The sequence below is a fragment of the Panthera tigris genome, chromosome D4, assembly GCF_018350195.1.
Source record: "Panthera tigris isolate Pti1 chromosome D4, P.tigris_Pti1_mat1.1, whole genome shotgun sequence".
In the NCBI taxonomy this organism is placed as follows: Eukaryota; Metazoa; Chordata; class Mammalia; order Carnivora; family Felidae; genus Panthera; species Panthera tigris.
In genome coordinates, this window is record NC_056672.1 from 18,784,444 (window position 1) to 18,800,000 (window position 15,557).

At 37.6% G+C, this 15,557-nt stretch overlaps 1 protein-coding gene across 8 annotated transcripts in view; it reads left to right on the top strand.

Annotated features, from left to right (window-relative positions):
- Nucleotides 1-15,557, top strand: part of VPS13A (vacuolar protein sorting 13 homolog A) — a 256,059-nt gene that overhangs the window by 141,211 nt on the left and 99,291 nt on the right. For all 8 annotated transcript variants that reach the window (XR_006210800.1, XM_042965112.1, XM_007077511.3 and 5 more), the window contains 4 exons: nt 3,196-3,323; nt 3,904-4,073; nt 4,602-4,819; nt 5,511-5,743. Coding sequence is in view for 7 of the 8 variants with exons in the window: in XM_042965112.1 (XP_042821046.1) it covers nt 3,196-3,323; nt 3,904-4,073; nt 4,602-4,819; nt 5,511-5,743 (749 nt within the window). In the remaining variant the exon portion in view is untranslated. The remainder of the gene's footprint in view (nt 1-3,195; nt 3,324-3,903; nt 4,074-4,601; nt 4,820-5,510; nt 5,744-15,557) is intronic.

A 15,557-nucleotide genomic window follows, 5' to 3' on the forward strand; every position in this document is an offset into this window, starting at 1 on the left:
TATTTGGTTAAGCGTTTGACTCTCGGTTTTGGCTCAAATCATGATCTTGAGTTTGTGGGATTGAGCCCTATGTTGGGCTCTGCGCTTACAGCATGGAGCCTGCTTGGGAAATTTCTCTCTCTCTCTCTCTCTCTCCCCCCCCCTCTCTCTCTCTCTCTCTCTCCCCCTCCCTCCCTCCCTCCCTCCCTCCCTCCCCCCCCCCCGCATAAATAAGCATTTAAAAAAATCACACACCAAATACTTCATGAACACAGATATGGAAATTTTAAACAAGATATTAGTATACTGAATCCAACAATAAGGATATAGGATACTTCACCTTGACCAAGTGAGAATTAGCCCAAAATAACAAAATTGGTTTTAACAGTCAAAAATCAATGAATGTAAATCACCAAATTAACAAAGAAGAAAAAGATTATATCTCAGCAGATGCAAAGAAAGCATTTGATAAAATTCTGTATCTGTTTGTGAAGAAAACTAGAAATATTTAAAAGGCATACTTAATGCTGAAGTGTTAAATTTTTCCCTGTAAAGTAGGCACAAGTTAGAAGTGTCCATAATCATCATACCAGGTCAATTGGTAGTCATTGATAGAGTAATAAGGCCAGGAGAAGGATTAATAGGTCTAAAGAGTAGAAAGAAGTAAAAATGCCTTTGACCACATACCCAGAAAACCCAAAAACAAAGGGTAAAAAAAAGAAAAAATACTGTGAAGGAAGAACAAAGATTTATACTGTGTAATTTCAAAACATGGAATAAACTACAAATCTTGTTAGTATGGCTATTGGCATAACATAAACGGAACAGTAAAACCCAGGAGTCCAGAAAACACACAGATAGAGTCAACTGATTTTCAATGAAGACTAGTCAATAGGGAAAGGATAAACGTTTTAACAAATGGTGCTGTCACAACTAGATAATCTAAATGTAGGAAAAATTGAACCTTGTCCCTTTATACCATATATAGAAATTAATTTGAGATGGATGAAAGACCTATGTTTGAAAGCTAAAACTTTAAGCTTATAAAAGACAACATGGGATACTTTCATCAATCATGGGATAGCCAAAGATTTCTTAGGCAGATAGAACACTAATCATGAAAACTTTATAAAGGACACTTCATAAACATTTTTAATTTATACTTATCAAAAGATGGTATCAGATTGTGAAAAGTGAGGCCTCAGTCTGAGATACATATTCATGATACATGTATATGATGTCATATCTAGAATACTTGATAACTCCTTGAAATTAAGAACTTTAAAAATAAAACCAAAAGAATTACCAAAAAAATTGGATACATGGGAGAGGATACGTTAAATGTACAGTAAGCAGGTGAAAAGGTCCTAATATAGTTATTTATCAGGAAAACTCACCAGATGAGTCAGTTTTTAAAAGACTGACAACTCCACATGTTGATGAGAATATGAGACAGCGGAGATGCACATAATGTGATTTGGGAATGTGAATGAGTTGGGAAAATGTTGGGAATGTGAAATACTATAACTACTTCAACAGAGTTTGGCAGTTGACATATATCTACCTTGTAACAAACAATTATGGTCTAAGTATTTATCCTACCCCACTCTAAAATCAGTGCATATATCTACAAAATGACTTATTCAGGAGTATTTGTAGCAGATTGATTCATAATAGCTTAAATCTGGAAACAACCCATATGTTCATCAGTCCTAGAATGGATAAACTGTATTTTTTGTAGAATGCATTTTCATAGACTGCAGAAGAAAGAATGACCCTTGCAACAACATGGATGACTCTGAAACATGTTTACTGAAGGAAGCCAAACACGAAAGAGGGTTTACTCTGAATATGACTATACAGACTTTAAGAACAAACAAACAAAACTAACCTTTGGTGATTAAAAATTAGAATGGTAGGGAGGTTGAGGATTAGCTAGAAAGAGTTACAAGAGAGCTTTCTGGAATGATGTAAATCTTCAGTATCTTTTTTTTTTTTAAATAATTAAACTTTTATTTTTAAATATGAAATTTATTGTCAAATTGGTTTCCATACAACACCCAGTGCTCATCCCAAAAGGTGCCCTCCTCAATATCCATCACCCACCCTCCCATCCCTCCCGACCCCCATCAACCCTCAGTTTGTTCTCAGTTTTTAAGAGTCTCTTATGCTTTGCCTCTCTCCCTCTCTAACCTCTTTTTTTTTTCTTCCCCTCCCCCATGGACTTCTGTTAAGTTTCTCAGGATTTACATAAGAGTGAAAACATATATATATTGGCAAAGATGAAGTTAAGCTTTCACTTTTTGCAGATGACATGATCTTATACATGGAAAATCCGATAGACTCCACCAAAAGTCTGCTAGAGCTGATGCATGAATTCAGCAAAGTCGCAGGATACAAAATCAATGTACAGAAATCAGTTGCATTCTTATACACTAATAATGAAGCAACAGAAAGACAAAGAAACTGATCCCATTCACAACTGCACCAAGAAGCATAAAATACCTAGGAATAAACCTAACCAAAGATGTAAAAAATCTTCAGTATCTTAATTGAAGTGTTTGTGGCATGGATGTATACAATCTCATTGAATTGTTCTGCTAAGATCTATGTATTTCACCGATGTAAATTTTAACTCAATTAAAAATAAGTTACGTGGTGTGGTGGTACTTGTCTCTGCGGTTGGGTAGAATGAGAATTAGCAAGAGCTGTGTGTTTAGTAAAAACCCATTTAATATATACCATGTACGTAAATGCCTTGGCTCAAAATGTAAAATGCAGGAAAGAATGAATTTTGTTTCCTTCTTTTCAGTGGAACAGTTTTTTAAACATCATTTAAGATGATCTTGTTTGGTTTTAGTTTTTTGAAGTAAGTTTGAATATTAAACTAGGTGCCAGGTATTCTAGTAGGAATTTTACACATACTCTTTTACTTAATCCCGAAAACAAACCCAGTGGTTAGTTCTGTTATTCTCATTTTACAAAAATGGAAACAGGAGCCTCAGTGTTTAATATTTCCGAGTTACTGCATGGATAGAATCTTAAGCCAGTAGTTACTGAGTTCAGCATCTGAAGTTTCTAATATTTTTTTATTTTCTTGAATATCATTATACTATACCTGTTTAGTGGATAATTCTCTTAAGCCTATTTTAAGCCTGTTTTAATGACTTCTACTTTTCTTAACTTTTTTGTCCAATAACTTTTCATTTTTCCAAGGAACAACTGTAGTGACAGCTGCTGTGGTAGAAATACATTCACAGGCCTCTCAAGTTAAGACAACGCTAAATATGAGTTTCAAAACTGATTATCTCACCATGGTACTATATAGTCCAAGTCCTGAGCAGGTAAGTTAAGGAAAAAAAGTATTTTCTCACTTGATGAAAATGATATAGGCGAATACTTATCAAAGTAACAGTTTTCGGGGTGCCTGGGTGGCTCAGTTGGTTGAGCCTTCGACTTTGGCTCAGGTCATGAGCTCGCACTTCCTCACTTCGAGCCCCGCACTGGGCTGTGTGCTGACAGCTCAGAGCCTGGGGCCTGCTTGTGATGCTGTGTCTCCCTCTTTCTCTCTGCCTCCCCCACTCACACTCTGTCTCTGTTGCTCAAAAATAAGTAAACATTTAAAAAATATTTAAAAAAATAAGTTAATATTTCATATGTATTTTGGATTATCTTTTCCTCTGAAAAATGCTACTGATTATTTCATTTTAATAACAAAATTAATTTAACCATTGCCCTTTTAAGATAAGTTTTCTTTCCTATAGGTAGTGATGTAAAAAAAAAAAAAAAAAAGTTTTTAAACTAAATGGCTTTTTTGGCCTTTCATTAGCAAGCCCTGTGGAGATAGAGAATGTGGTAGTTCATATCTTAAAATGTGTTAAGACTTTGTTTTTCTGTAAAATGTGTATTGGTTTCCTTCCACAGACTTCCTTTACAGATGTTCGTGATCCTGCTCTGAAACTTGCTGAATTTAAGTTGGAGAATATTATAAGCACTGCAAAGATGTATACAGATGACTCAGTATTTTCTTCCTTCTCATTAAAAAACTGTATTTTAGATGATAAAAGACCTCATGTCAAGAAGGCAACTCCTAGGTAACAGTGTGCTTAGTTTTTATTTGAGAAATGTTTGAATTGTTCGACAAAACTTAATCCCAAAGTTGCATGTTTGTTTTCTGGGTACATCCTAAGATCTTCAAAGTTTCAATTTAGTGGAGTCATGGTTTTCAGCATTGCAAATGGCCTCGTTCAGTTACGTGCTGTTCTTATGGGATGGTTGATGGAATGGTTCAAAAGAAATAATGCAGTTAAACTCATTTTTTAAATGAATCTCTTTTTCCTAAATTATTATTTATCTTTGTAAGTTCTAATGGGAAAACATGAAAAATTGAGAAGACATTTAAGTTCTGCCAATTGCTTAAAGTTACACTTACTAGTTTATGAAACAGTTGTGCTCCAGAAGTTTCTAAGTCTGTTATTTGGAGTACTTTGTGATCTTCCCAAGAGAAATGACTTCAGAATGTTGGTTTGCTGTTAGTAAAATGAATAAGAGGTCTTTTGACTTTTATTGGTGTGTTTGGTTATTTTTAAGATACTCACAGGAATTGTTATTGTATTTTTCAGAATGATAGGACTGACGGTTGGGTTTGACAAAAAGGACATGATGGATGTAAAGTATAGGAAAGTCAGAGATGGTTTGGTGACTGATTTAGTCTTTCAAGAAATGTATATTTGTGCCAGTGTAGAATTTCTGCTGACAGTTGCAAACGTCTTTCTTGAGGCCTTCACCACGGGCACGGCTATAGAAACCAGCGTTCAAACATGGACTGCTAAGGAAGAAGGTTAGTTATTGGCTAAAATATTTAATATATGTATTATTGAAATGCTACAATAGCACTTACCTTGATTATCTGTCTAGATGATGAGGCTAAGTGAATTAATAAAGTAAAATATTTTTCAGAGGTAAGTGAAAAACTTAAATGTGTTTTCCTGTAGGATGTGCAGTTTATTTTTCTACATATAAATATATATTGGGTTCAATAATTAAGGGACCTATATTAGAATAAGCAAATATGCTTCTCTACAGGCAGTAATTTAAAAGAATTTTTTTGACAAAAACAAGCAGGAGGAATAATGAACCAACTATTCCTTTTCATATTTAAAGACAGTATTTTTACTTAGTGTACTCTTTTATTTTTGTTATTTTTACAGCTCTCCATTATCATTTACATATGTGGCTCATTGTGGTGTAGCGGAAGGAGTGCCAAGTTGAGAGTCAGAGATTGGGTTAGCTCCCAGCTCTGCCATGAAAGGGTTTTTCCCCCACATTTAAAAATGCTCTTAAGACTATACATCTTCAACTTTTATACTAAAAGAATTACAGTAGATTCCTTTGAGATCTAAGATTCTTGTATTTTTTTCCTTGGAATGAAAAAACCATTTTCTCACAAGTAACAAGTTTTTCCATAAATAATCTGTATAACAAATATATAGAAATATTTTAAAATGTGAACTTATTTTGTTCCTATTTAGTGCCTGTACAGGAAAAAGAGAAGTGGGAAGTTAATATTATTATTAAAAATCCTGAAATTGTGTTTGTGGCTGATATGACACGAAGTGATGCTCCTGCCTTAGTCATTACAACACAATGTGAAATTTGTTGGAAAGGTGACCGTGAGAACAGTACAATGACTGCTGCCATTAAAGATCTTCAAGTGAGAGCATGCCCATTTCTTCCAGTCAAGAGAAAAGGCAGAATCACTACGGTGAGTTTACTCTTTTCTTATCTGCTTAATTGTAAACTATTTCGGATTTAGCCATATGCCTCTTTAGAAAACTACTAACGTACTTCTCAGCCTTTTTCTGTAAAATACCTTTCTTTCTTCTTGAAGAGCCTAGTCTAGATTATTATTACACAAGCTTTGAAGCTCTTTTTCATTCCCCAGTTGCTCCACAGTGTTGTATGTATTTGTGGGAATAGTCTCACCAACAAGTTGTTTTCGTCGGGATGCTTCTCGGAGACGTCACGCTGGCTTTCTGACCACGTCAATTTCACACTGCTTTTAGCTCTTTGAGACTTTCTACCAGTCATTTGCTATGTTGTATATGTTTTATTATCTTTAATTTTTTTTCTCCCATCTGGACACTTTTGCTCAGATAGATGTTTTCTTTTTTTTTTTTCTTTTTTCCCTGTAATTTATTTGAACCTTGAGCCATTTGCTTCGATATACATTCACATTTATGTTTTACTCTGTGGTAGCCTCTTGGCCTTCCACTCTTCATAACTGAGGAAAGTCCGTTTCTGCAAAGACATCTTTTTCTTTCTTTCTTTCTTTTTTTTTTTTTTTTTTTTTTGATGTTTATTTATTTCTGAGATAGAGACATAGCATGAGCAGGGAAGGGGCAGAGAGAGAGGGAGACACAGAATCCGAAGCAGGCTCCAGGCTCCGAGCTGTCAGCACAGAGCCCTACGCAGGGCTTGAACTCAAACCGTGAGATCATGACCTGAGCCGAAGTTGGACGCTCAACTGACTGAGCCACCCATAGATGTCGCCCCTAAAGACATCTTTTTCAAGTTAACTATTACTCCTCGTACTCGTATAAAACACAAATTGTGTAGGCTTCTACAAGGAGTAGTAGAAGCATAAATGTTCTTAATAGTCAACATAGAAATATAAACTGTAATTTTGTGATAAGTCAATACATATATGTCAATTAGGATACAGGCGAGTTTCTTTTCTTAGTTTGCAAGGCTGATGGCTCACCACTAACAAAAGAGAGGAAACAACAACTGGAGGGCAAGGTGATTCTCTTTTGTGTTATAATTTAGAAATTTTACATATATTTTTTCTATTTACATCTGTTTGGCCTTGTTAAAAGATAAAATCCAACCAGGGAAATTTGAAGATATAATTGGCTTTATTAAGCATTTCATGAATTTGGCTGCATCCCATCTAGCAAATAGAAAGAAGTTCCTAGGAGTTATATAAAATGGAAGGTTTTTTTTAACAGGAAGGAGAATGGAGCAGGGAAGTTGTTAGCAAAAGAAAGGATTGTTTCAGACAAGGTCATATTTCTTTAAAAGAGAGGGGCTTGTTGGGTAGGTTAACTCCTCTTCCTTTTGGGGATGGAGAAGGGTCCATATGACAGATTACCTCATTGGTGCAGACCAAAAACTTCCTGATTAAGACTACATTTTGGGGGGGGGGCTGAAACTGCAGTTAGGTTAGGTATTAAGCCCTGGTGTACCGATTTAGCCTAGCATAAGTAAGTGACTTCATCTTGATCCTGTGGTTTTTCCTTTTATTACCAGCTTGAACTTAGTCGTAGGACCACACTTCTCTTCAAAAAGGACTGGAGTGTGTGCTCTTTTTTCCTGAGCTACCTTGTGCTCACCTGAAACTTCTATTACTGTAGGAGAGAAAAGGAGATACAAGGTGACAGTTAGAGGTCCTGCCCTATTGGTCACTCAGAGGTTTTTTCCTTTGTCCACACGTATAATTCATAGTTGCCTTTTCTCATCCAAAGAACATCTCCATCTCTTCCTTAAGGGGTACAAGTTCAAAGTCCAGGATCTTTGGGTGATAGTTTTTTTTCAGTCTGCTGTGACTTCTCTCTTTTAGACCATCTATTAGCTAACAGACAAATAATCTATTGCTTTTCAGCAAGCACTCCATCACCACACACACAAATACCACATACTGGTGGTGTAAGGACAGGGTAGTTGCGGTTCAGAAAAAGAAAGAATGGGAACACTTGGTAGTCACTTATCCTTAACAACTGTCGTATCCTTCTGAGTGGGAATGTGAAAACTTGCAGCTCCTATAGTGGAGTCCGGTTCCTGGGAGAGCATGTGTTGTGCCTTCCATTTGACTCTCATGGAAGAGCATTGCTGTCTTTTTCTCAGATGGCTCTGGCCTTCCCCTTTGAAAGAATTTTTTTTTTTTTTTTTTTTTTTTTTGCCATGATTCTCTGTAGACACTTCTGAGGTGGCTATTGTCTTTTTTGGGGGAACCCCACAGTTGTCACAGCTTCCTCCTGAGTTGGTTACTCAGCAGTTGAATAACAGGGTTTTGCATCACAGATAATGGTTTCTTTGGCAGTCCTTCATTCTTTGAACATTTAGTTTACATCTAGGTAGTTCCAGGTAAAAGCAGCCGTAACCAAAGCATGCATTCATTCACTTACTGTACAAAACTCCTGTTTTACTTACTGATCTTTATATTCTGTCTATTCTGCCTCCATCCTGATTTAGTAAAGGCTACTTTAATAATAGGTGTGGGCAAGGGGGACAAGCACCATCTGTAATCTAATTTTTTTGTTATTTTTGCCATGGGCTAGTTCCATATTTGATTTTAACAAAAACTGCTAGAGAAAGACTAGGAGTGCAGTCTTTTCTCTCGCTGAGGCTCCTCTTTAGAGCCGGAGTCTCCTCAGTGGTTTCCTGTCTCTCATAGGACTTTGCAGACAGCAGAATGAAGGAGCTAATACAGAGCAACATTCTAAATATTCCAAGCCTGTCTGGCTGAAGTCAGGTTTTTTCCCAGAGTACGTTGTCTGCCTTCCTAGGTATCACCAGTAGCAGTCTTCCCAGATATTTTGCTATGGCATTGTTAAAGTCGTCAGCTTTGTATTTTTGTAGCTGGGGTACAGGGGGCAAGAGCACCTGGCCCTGGGGTCCCAAATAGACCAGGTTTGGCCAATCGCTGCTGACAGAATCCTAAGGCAGAGAGACAGTGGTGGTGAAACAGGAAAGGAATTTATTTCAGTGAGGCCAACACGGGGAAGACAGCAGACTAATAGCTCAAAGACTGTCTCCAAAGTACCGAAAATGGGTCTAGATTTATACAAGGAGAATGTGCGTTGGGGAGCCTGGATGGCTCAGTTGGTTGAGCATATGACTCTTGATTTTAGCCCGGGTCATGATCTCATGATCTGTGGGATTGAGCCTCACGTCAGGCTGTGGGTTGGCAGCACGAGCCTGCTCAGGATTCTCTCTCCTCCTTTCCTCTACCCCTCCCCTGCTTGATTGCGCATTGGTACACATACGCTTGCACACTCTCTCTGAAAATAAAAGAATAAACTTCAAAAAAATGTGGGGCAAAGGTTTGTGGGTGTGAGCAGGTGGGCAGTAAAGGTCAGGTGGACCATTGTCTTGTGGTCAGTCACATGGGGTCTTGCTGGCTTAGGGCAGTCCTTATTGCTTGAAGGGTAGTTTCGGCTCCCATCAGGGGATGCTTTGCCCATCGGGTCTGTGGCCTGTGTTAAGTAATAAGCTGTAAAGAAAAACTTAATCAGTTAGAAAGTACAGACTAAGGTCACAGTGGAGGTAGTTGAAGGCCTCTTTCATTTTGAAATATCCCTTGTCCATTCAACTGGCAAATCAGTCACAGATAGTTTGAACTTTGCTGAAGTGCCAATTTCTCTGAATGAAATTCTGTGCTTAGTTAGGATATTAATTAGGTGCTGTAACAAGCAGTACCTCCCCAAAAGTAGCTAAAGCATGGCTTAACTACATTTAAAAGATTGTTTCCATCTTGTTGTTCTGCTATTCTAGGATGTAATTTAATCTGCTTATTCAAGGAAATAGATTTTTTCCTCTTAGTTCCATTCTGCTGACCATTTAGAAATTGCTGACCACTCCACTCTACTTAGCAATAGGCTTCTGCTTAGTATATAACTAATTTGACAAATAATTAGAAGGTAAATCACCTCCAAATTTTGAGATAACTCCTCTGCTCCTTTTTCCCCCCCTTGGGAACTTTGCAGGGTTACCTTGGTAGCTTGCTTATACTTCCAAGCAGGTGTTTTTAACATGACTTTCAACTTGTAGATGGATTTCTACTCTGCCACAAGTGGCTTCCTTCATAGATGGAAATAGAAGTATAGAAAAGGATGGGGCACTTGGGTGGCTCAGTCTTTTAAGTGTGCAACTTCGGCTCAGGTCATGATCTCATGGTTTGTGAGTTCTCACCCCGTGTCGGGCTCTGTGCTGACAGCCCAGAGCCTGGAGCCTGCTTCAGAATCTGTGTATCTCTCTCTCTGCTCCTCCCCTGCTCATACTCTGTCTCTCTCCCTCTCAAAAATCAGTAAACATTAAAAAGGAAAAAAAAAAGTATTGAAAAGGAGATCTTTAGCTGGGTAACCATGTCTTAAGTGAAACTTCTGTGATTTGGGAGGATTTTGAAAAGTGTATTTATGGCCAGCCAGCAGTTTTGGCCACATACATTTGGATAAGTTGTAGTTAGTGGAACTTTAATTGATACTGTATTTATTTAATATTAAAGTTTGTTAATCTAGTATTTTTTTTTTTAACATTTATTCATTTTTGAGAGAGAGAGCACGAGCGGGAGAGGGGCAGAGAGAGAGAGAGAGGGAGACACAGAATCCACTGCAGGCTCCAGGCTCTGAGCTGTCATCACAGAGCCTGATGCAGGGCTCAAACCCACTAACCACAAGATCATGACCTGAGCCAAAGTCAGATGCCCAACCAACTGAGCCACCCTGGCACCCCAGTTTCTTAATCTAATATTAATTGGGGTCCATAGATGCTTATTAAAACTTCATGAACCTTGTAAAGTGCTGTATGCATGGATTTTTAAAAATGAGAATTTACTTTTCAAAGGATACACAATACCAAATTTTTAGAAGTTTTAACAGATTGGATATTCTCATCTTTGCTCCTTGTAGAGTATAAATTTATATTTGTTTGACTTTATTTCACCCATTAAGATTTTATAATTTTTGAATAAATTCCTAAATCGTAATAAAAGCTAAATCATGATCCAAATTTTGAATTTATATCATAACAAATGTCTGTAAGTTTTTTTTAAGTTTTTATTCAAATTCCAATTAGTTAACATACAGTGTAATATTGTTACAGGGGTACAGTGTAGTGATTCAACACTTCAACAACACTCGGTGCTCATCACAAGTGCACTCCTTAATCCCCATCACTTATTTAACTCACCTCCCCACTGCTAACCATTGGTTTGTTCTTTGCAGTTAAGAATCTGTTTCTTGGTTTGCCCCCTCTCTCTTTTTTTTCCCTTTGCTCATTTGTTTCTTAAATTCCACAGATGAGGAAATCATAGGGTATTTGTCTTTCTCTGACTGACTTATTTCACTTAGCATAATTTTATGGCTGGGCTGTCAGCTTTTTAAAGTGAATTTGTGTTATTCTATAACTTTACTAGACTTGCTACCTATTCTAGTATTTTTAATTATGTTAGGTTTTCTAAAAATTACCTGCAAAAGTAACATTCTTTGTTCCTTAAATGACAATAATGACTCATCCTCATTGCATTCCCATTTTTAAGTTATTACTATATTACTATAATTTTAATATTTGCTTGTGAATTTATACATATAACCTTGAGATGTTGAAAATTTTCCATATCTAATTTTGAAAGAATCTTAATCATGAATAAGTGTGGAATTTTATTTTTTTAAGTTTAATTTTTTATTTTGAGAGAGAGCACTGGAGGGGCAGAGAGAGAGGGAGATAGAGAGACTCAAGCAGGTTCCATCACTGTCAGCGCAGAGCATGGTGTGGAGCTTGAACTCACGAACTGTAAGATCATGACCTGAGCTGAAACTGAGTTGGGTACTTAACCAACTGAGCCTCCCAGGTGCCCCATATATGATATTTTATTGAGTGCTTACTACTATCTGCTGAGAAAAGCATAATAGTTTTTATTATTCTTATAATAAATAACATTAATAGTTTTTCCTATAGCATGTGAGCCTTACATTTGTGGGAAAAATACCCCAAATTGGAGACTATTTTAATTTGTTCTTCTGTTTTGTTAAAAGTACCTTCGTGGACTCTATAATAAAAGCCTGTAACTCTCCTGGAAGAGTAGCTGGGGAGGCTTCTCAGCAGAAATGACCTTTATGCTGATGCCTGTAGGATGAGTGGGTATTATCTAATTCACCTGCATCAGGAGCATGTTTCAGGGTAAAGGGATAGCATATGCAGAGAACCTGGGTTCCAGAGAGCACAAGTTCCCACCCCACACCTACTCGCACACCAGCATCTGTACTCTTACACTCTGCCTTTTTCTCTTGTTATTCAGTTCTTCAGTGTGAGGCAGTCCTTCCCACCACCAAGATAAGGTTTGTAAAGTGGAGAATTTATGGTGAACTCTTACAGGTTTTTGTAGATGTTGTGTAGCTTAAGATTGCTTCTGCAAAGGGGAAGCAGTAGCAGCAGGAAAGTCTTTTCGTGTAAGACTGGGAGCAGTTTGGTGAGAAAGTAGGAAAGAGAAAAAAATGATAGAAATACCCCTGAAATCACAGTGGATATAGTTGGAGACAAATACTAGTAGGAAAACAATTCCATTTTAAGAACTGTTTCTGCATCATTAAATTAATCTATATGGACTGAATCGTGGACAACTTGACAGTAATGTTTTGGCATGAACACCTTTACTGTTAACGACCAGCTGCATTTTTAGTCTTCAGTAACTAGACTTGAAAATAAAGGAATTGGGCAAGGATCAACGTATACCTTCGTATTTATTTTGGGAAAGGGCTATTAAAAAATTTCCGAATTATAGAGAAACTTGTATATGTATGTATCATGGTATTTTTTTGGTTTTGTTTTGTCTTCCCTAAGATGAAGAGATAACACAAATTTTATATTGAAAATCTTGGATCATGTATTATAATGTTATCATTCCTGTTTATGAAGTTTAAAGACGTAATATACTGAATGTTAAAGTCGTGTACCAGTTGTTCCTAATGATTTTATTAGAATAGCGGTAGTTTTTCTTTTTTTGGTGTTTGTTTGTTTATTTTGAGAGAGAGAGAGAGGTAGGGAGAGGGCTGGGCAGACACTGAAGGGAGGGAGAGAATCCCAAGCAGGCTCCACATTGTCAGCGCAGAGCCCAACACAGGGCTCAAACTTACAAACCGTTAGATTGTGACCTGAGCCAAAACCAAGAGTCAGACACGTAACTGAAGGAGCCACCCAGGTGCCCCTAGAATAGTGGTAGATTTTAATGTGATTTCTTTGGGAAATGGTTTAGGATGTCAATTTTTCTTCCTGACTTATTCTTCATTATTAGTGTAGGCAGAATTCTAAGATGGCCCCCAAGATTTCTATTCCCTGTTGCATGTGCCCAGTATGGTTTTCTCTTGAGTGTGGGTAGATTTAATAACTATAATTAAGTCACTAATTAGTTAACTTTGAGTTAATCAAAGAGAGATTCTGGGTGAGCCTAACCTAATTTTTAAAATGTGAAACATCAGAATAATGTTTTCCTATTGGCTTTAAAGGAGCAAACTGGGGAGAAGGCAACATGGCAAGAACCTGTGAGTGACCAGTAGGAGTAGAAGGCAGTCCCTGGCCAACAGCCAGCCAGCTAGCAAATGGAGATCTCAGTCATAGGGCCGCAAAGACAGGAATTTTACCAGCGACCTGAAGGAGTCTGGGAGAAAATCTTTACCTGGTCAAGCCTTCAGATGACATAACTGGCTGGCTGACCCCTAATTTCAGCAAGATTCCTAACCCATTAAAACAGGGAAATAATAAATTTGTGTTAAGTTGCAAAGTGTGTAGAAATTTGTTATGCAGCAATAGGAAACAAGCAGTTAATCTATAAAATATGGGAGTGGCAGGGGTGCCTGGGTGGCTCAGTCTGACTCTTCATTTTGGCTCTGGTCATGATCTCATGGTTTGTGAGATAAGCCCTGCACTGGGCTCTGTGCTGACAGTGCGGAGCCTGCTTGGGTTTCTCTATCTCCCTCTGTTTCTGTCTCTTGTTTCCCGTGCCGGTGCCTGTGCACGCTCTCTTTCTCTCTCTCAAAAATAAGCATTAAAAAAAAAATGTGTTAGCAGCTTCGGAACTGGGGAGCATGCAGAATCTGGAGGAATTTTAAGGAGAATGGTAGAGAAAGCCTCAAGTGTGTTGAACAGACTCTTTTTGAATATGCTGCCCAAAGGGCCTATAAAGAAGGTGAAAGACATGTTATTGGAAGCTAAAAGGATGGCTTGAGTTATAATACAAAGAGCTTTGCAAAACTGTGTCTTGTGTTGTCTGGAAAGCAGAACTTATGAGTGGAAAACATGGAGCTATATATATAGCTAAGGAGATTTCTAAGCTGCCTGATTTGAAGATGTTGGCTGCTTTCTTTTTTCATTTTTTAATGTTAATTGATTTTTGAGAGAGAGAGAAAAAGAACACAAGCAGGGAGGAGGGGAGGGCAGAGAGAGGGGGAGACACAGAATCCAAAGCAGGCTTCAGGCTCTGAGCTGAAAGCACAGAGCCCAACGCGGAGCTTGAACTCACCAACTACAGGATCATGACCTGAGCCGCAGTCAGATGCTTAACAGACTGAGCCACCCAGATGCCCCAATGTTGCCTGTTTTCTTACTGTTTATAGTAAAATGCTAGACCAGAGGGATAAATTGAGGAAGAACAGTTAAAAAGAACCCGAACTTTATGATTTTGATAATTCCTTAGCTTTTCAAATGGCAGAAGATGCTAAAAGTCAGAAATAGCTCCCAAAAGTGGGGCATAGAGAAAAGACTGTATATAAACTTTTGCTAAATCTCAGGATAAAAAAACACAGTGTTCATACACAGGAAGGGCCCTTTCAAGAGATTTTGAAGGATTAATGTGTGTTTCACAGATCTTCTCAAACAGTGTTTTATAAAGGTTTTATAAAATATAAAGTGTTTTATAAAATTCCTTTATAAAGGAATTATAAAGGTATCACCTGTTAGCCATTTCAACAGGAAGCCATGATTATCTCAAAAAGAGCAGTGGGTGTTGCTTTTGTCTAATGCAATGAAACCTCATAAAATTTACAGAAGGCCCTCAAGGTTCTTGAGAAAAGTATTTTAATAGAAACACTGTGAGGATGGACTGAGAGGGACAGAGAGAACAAAATGAAGAGAGACTCTTTGCATCTCCAAAATTCTACTGGCAAGAAGCAGGATGGTAAAACTACTCAGTTGCAAATTTATGCTACCTTTTCTAGAAATGGAAGGATGACTCTCAGGGTAGAAATGAGCACCACAGAGAATTGATCCTAGGCTCTGAAACCTAATCAAGAAACTCATTTACCTGGGTGGAGTTCAAAGCTGCGTTGTGCTAGTGACTTCTTTTTACCTTTCATTCTCCCCATTTGAACTAGAATATCTGCAATTGTTACCCTATGTCTGCCCCACCGTTCTGTGTTGGGAGGGTGGGGGCAAATAACTCCTCTTCCTTTCACAGATCCACAAAAGGGAAACTGTGCCGTTATACTTCACAGATTATACCCATGTACTTCATCTCAGTACCTGTACCCAATTTAGATTTTAGACCTTGAGCTAAAAAGATAAAAAGAGGTGAGATTTGGGGATTTTTGCATCAGTGGGAGATACAGAGAAGATTCATGTGTGATAAGATAAAAGATACAGATAATGAGATTTTAGACTTCTGGGATGAGGCTATTAGAAACCTTAGGAGGTAAATGAATATATTATGCATTTGAGAGGAGCCTGAGTCTTTGGGGGCTAGAGGGCAGAATTGTGCTACCACACCTAAAGGAAGCTCAATTAATTTATAATTACATTAAGACTTCTTT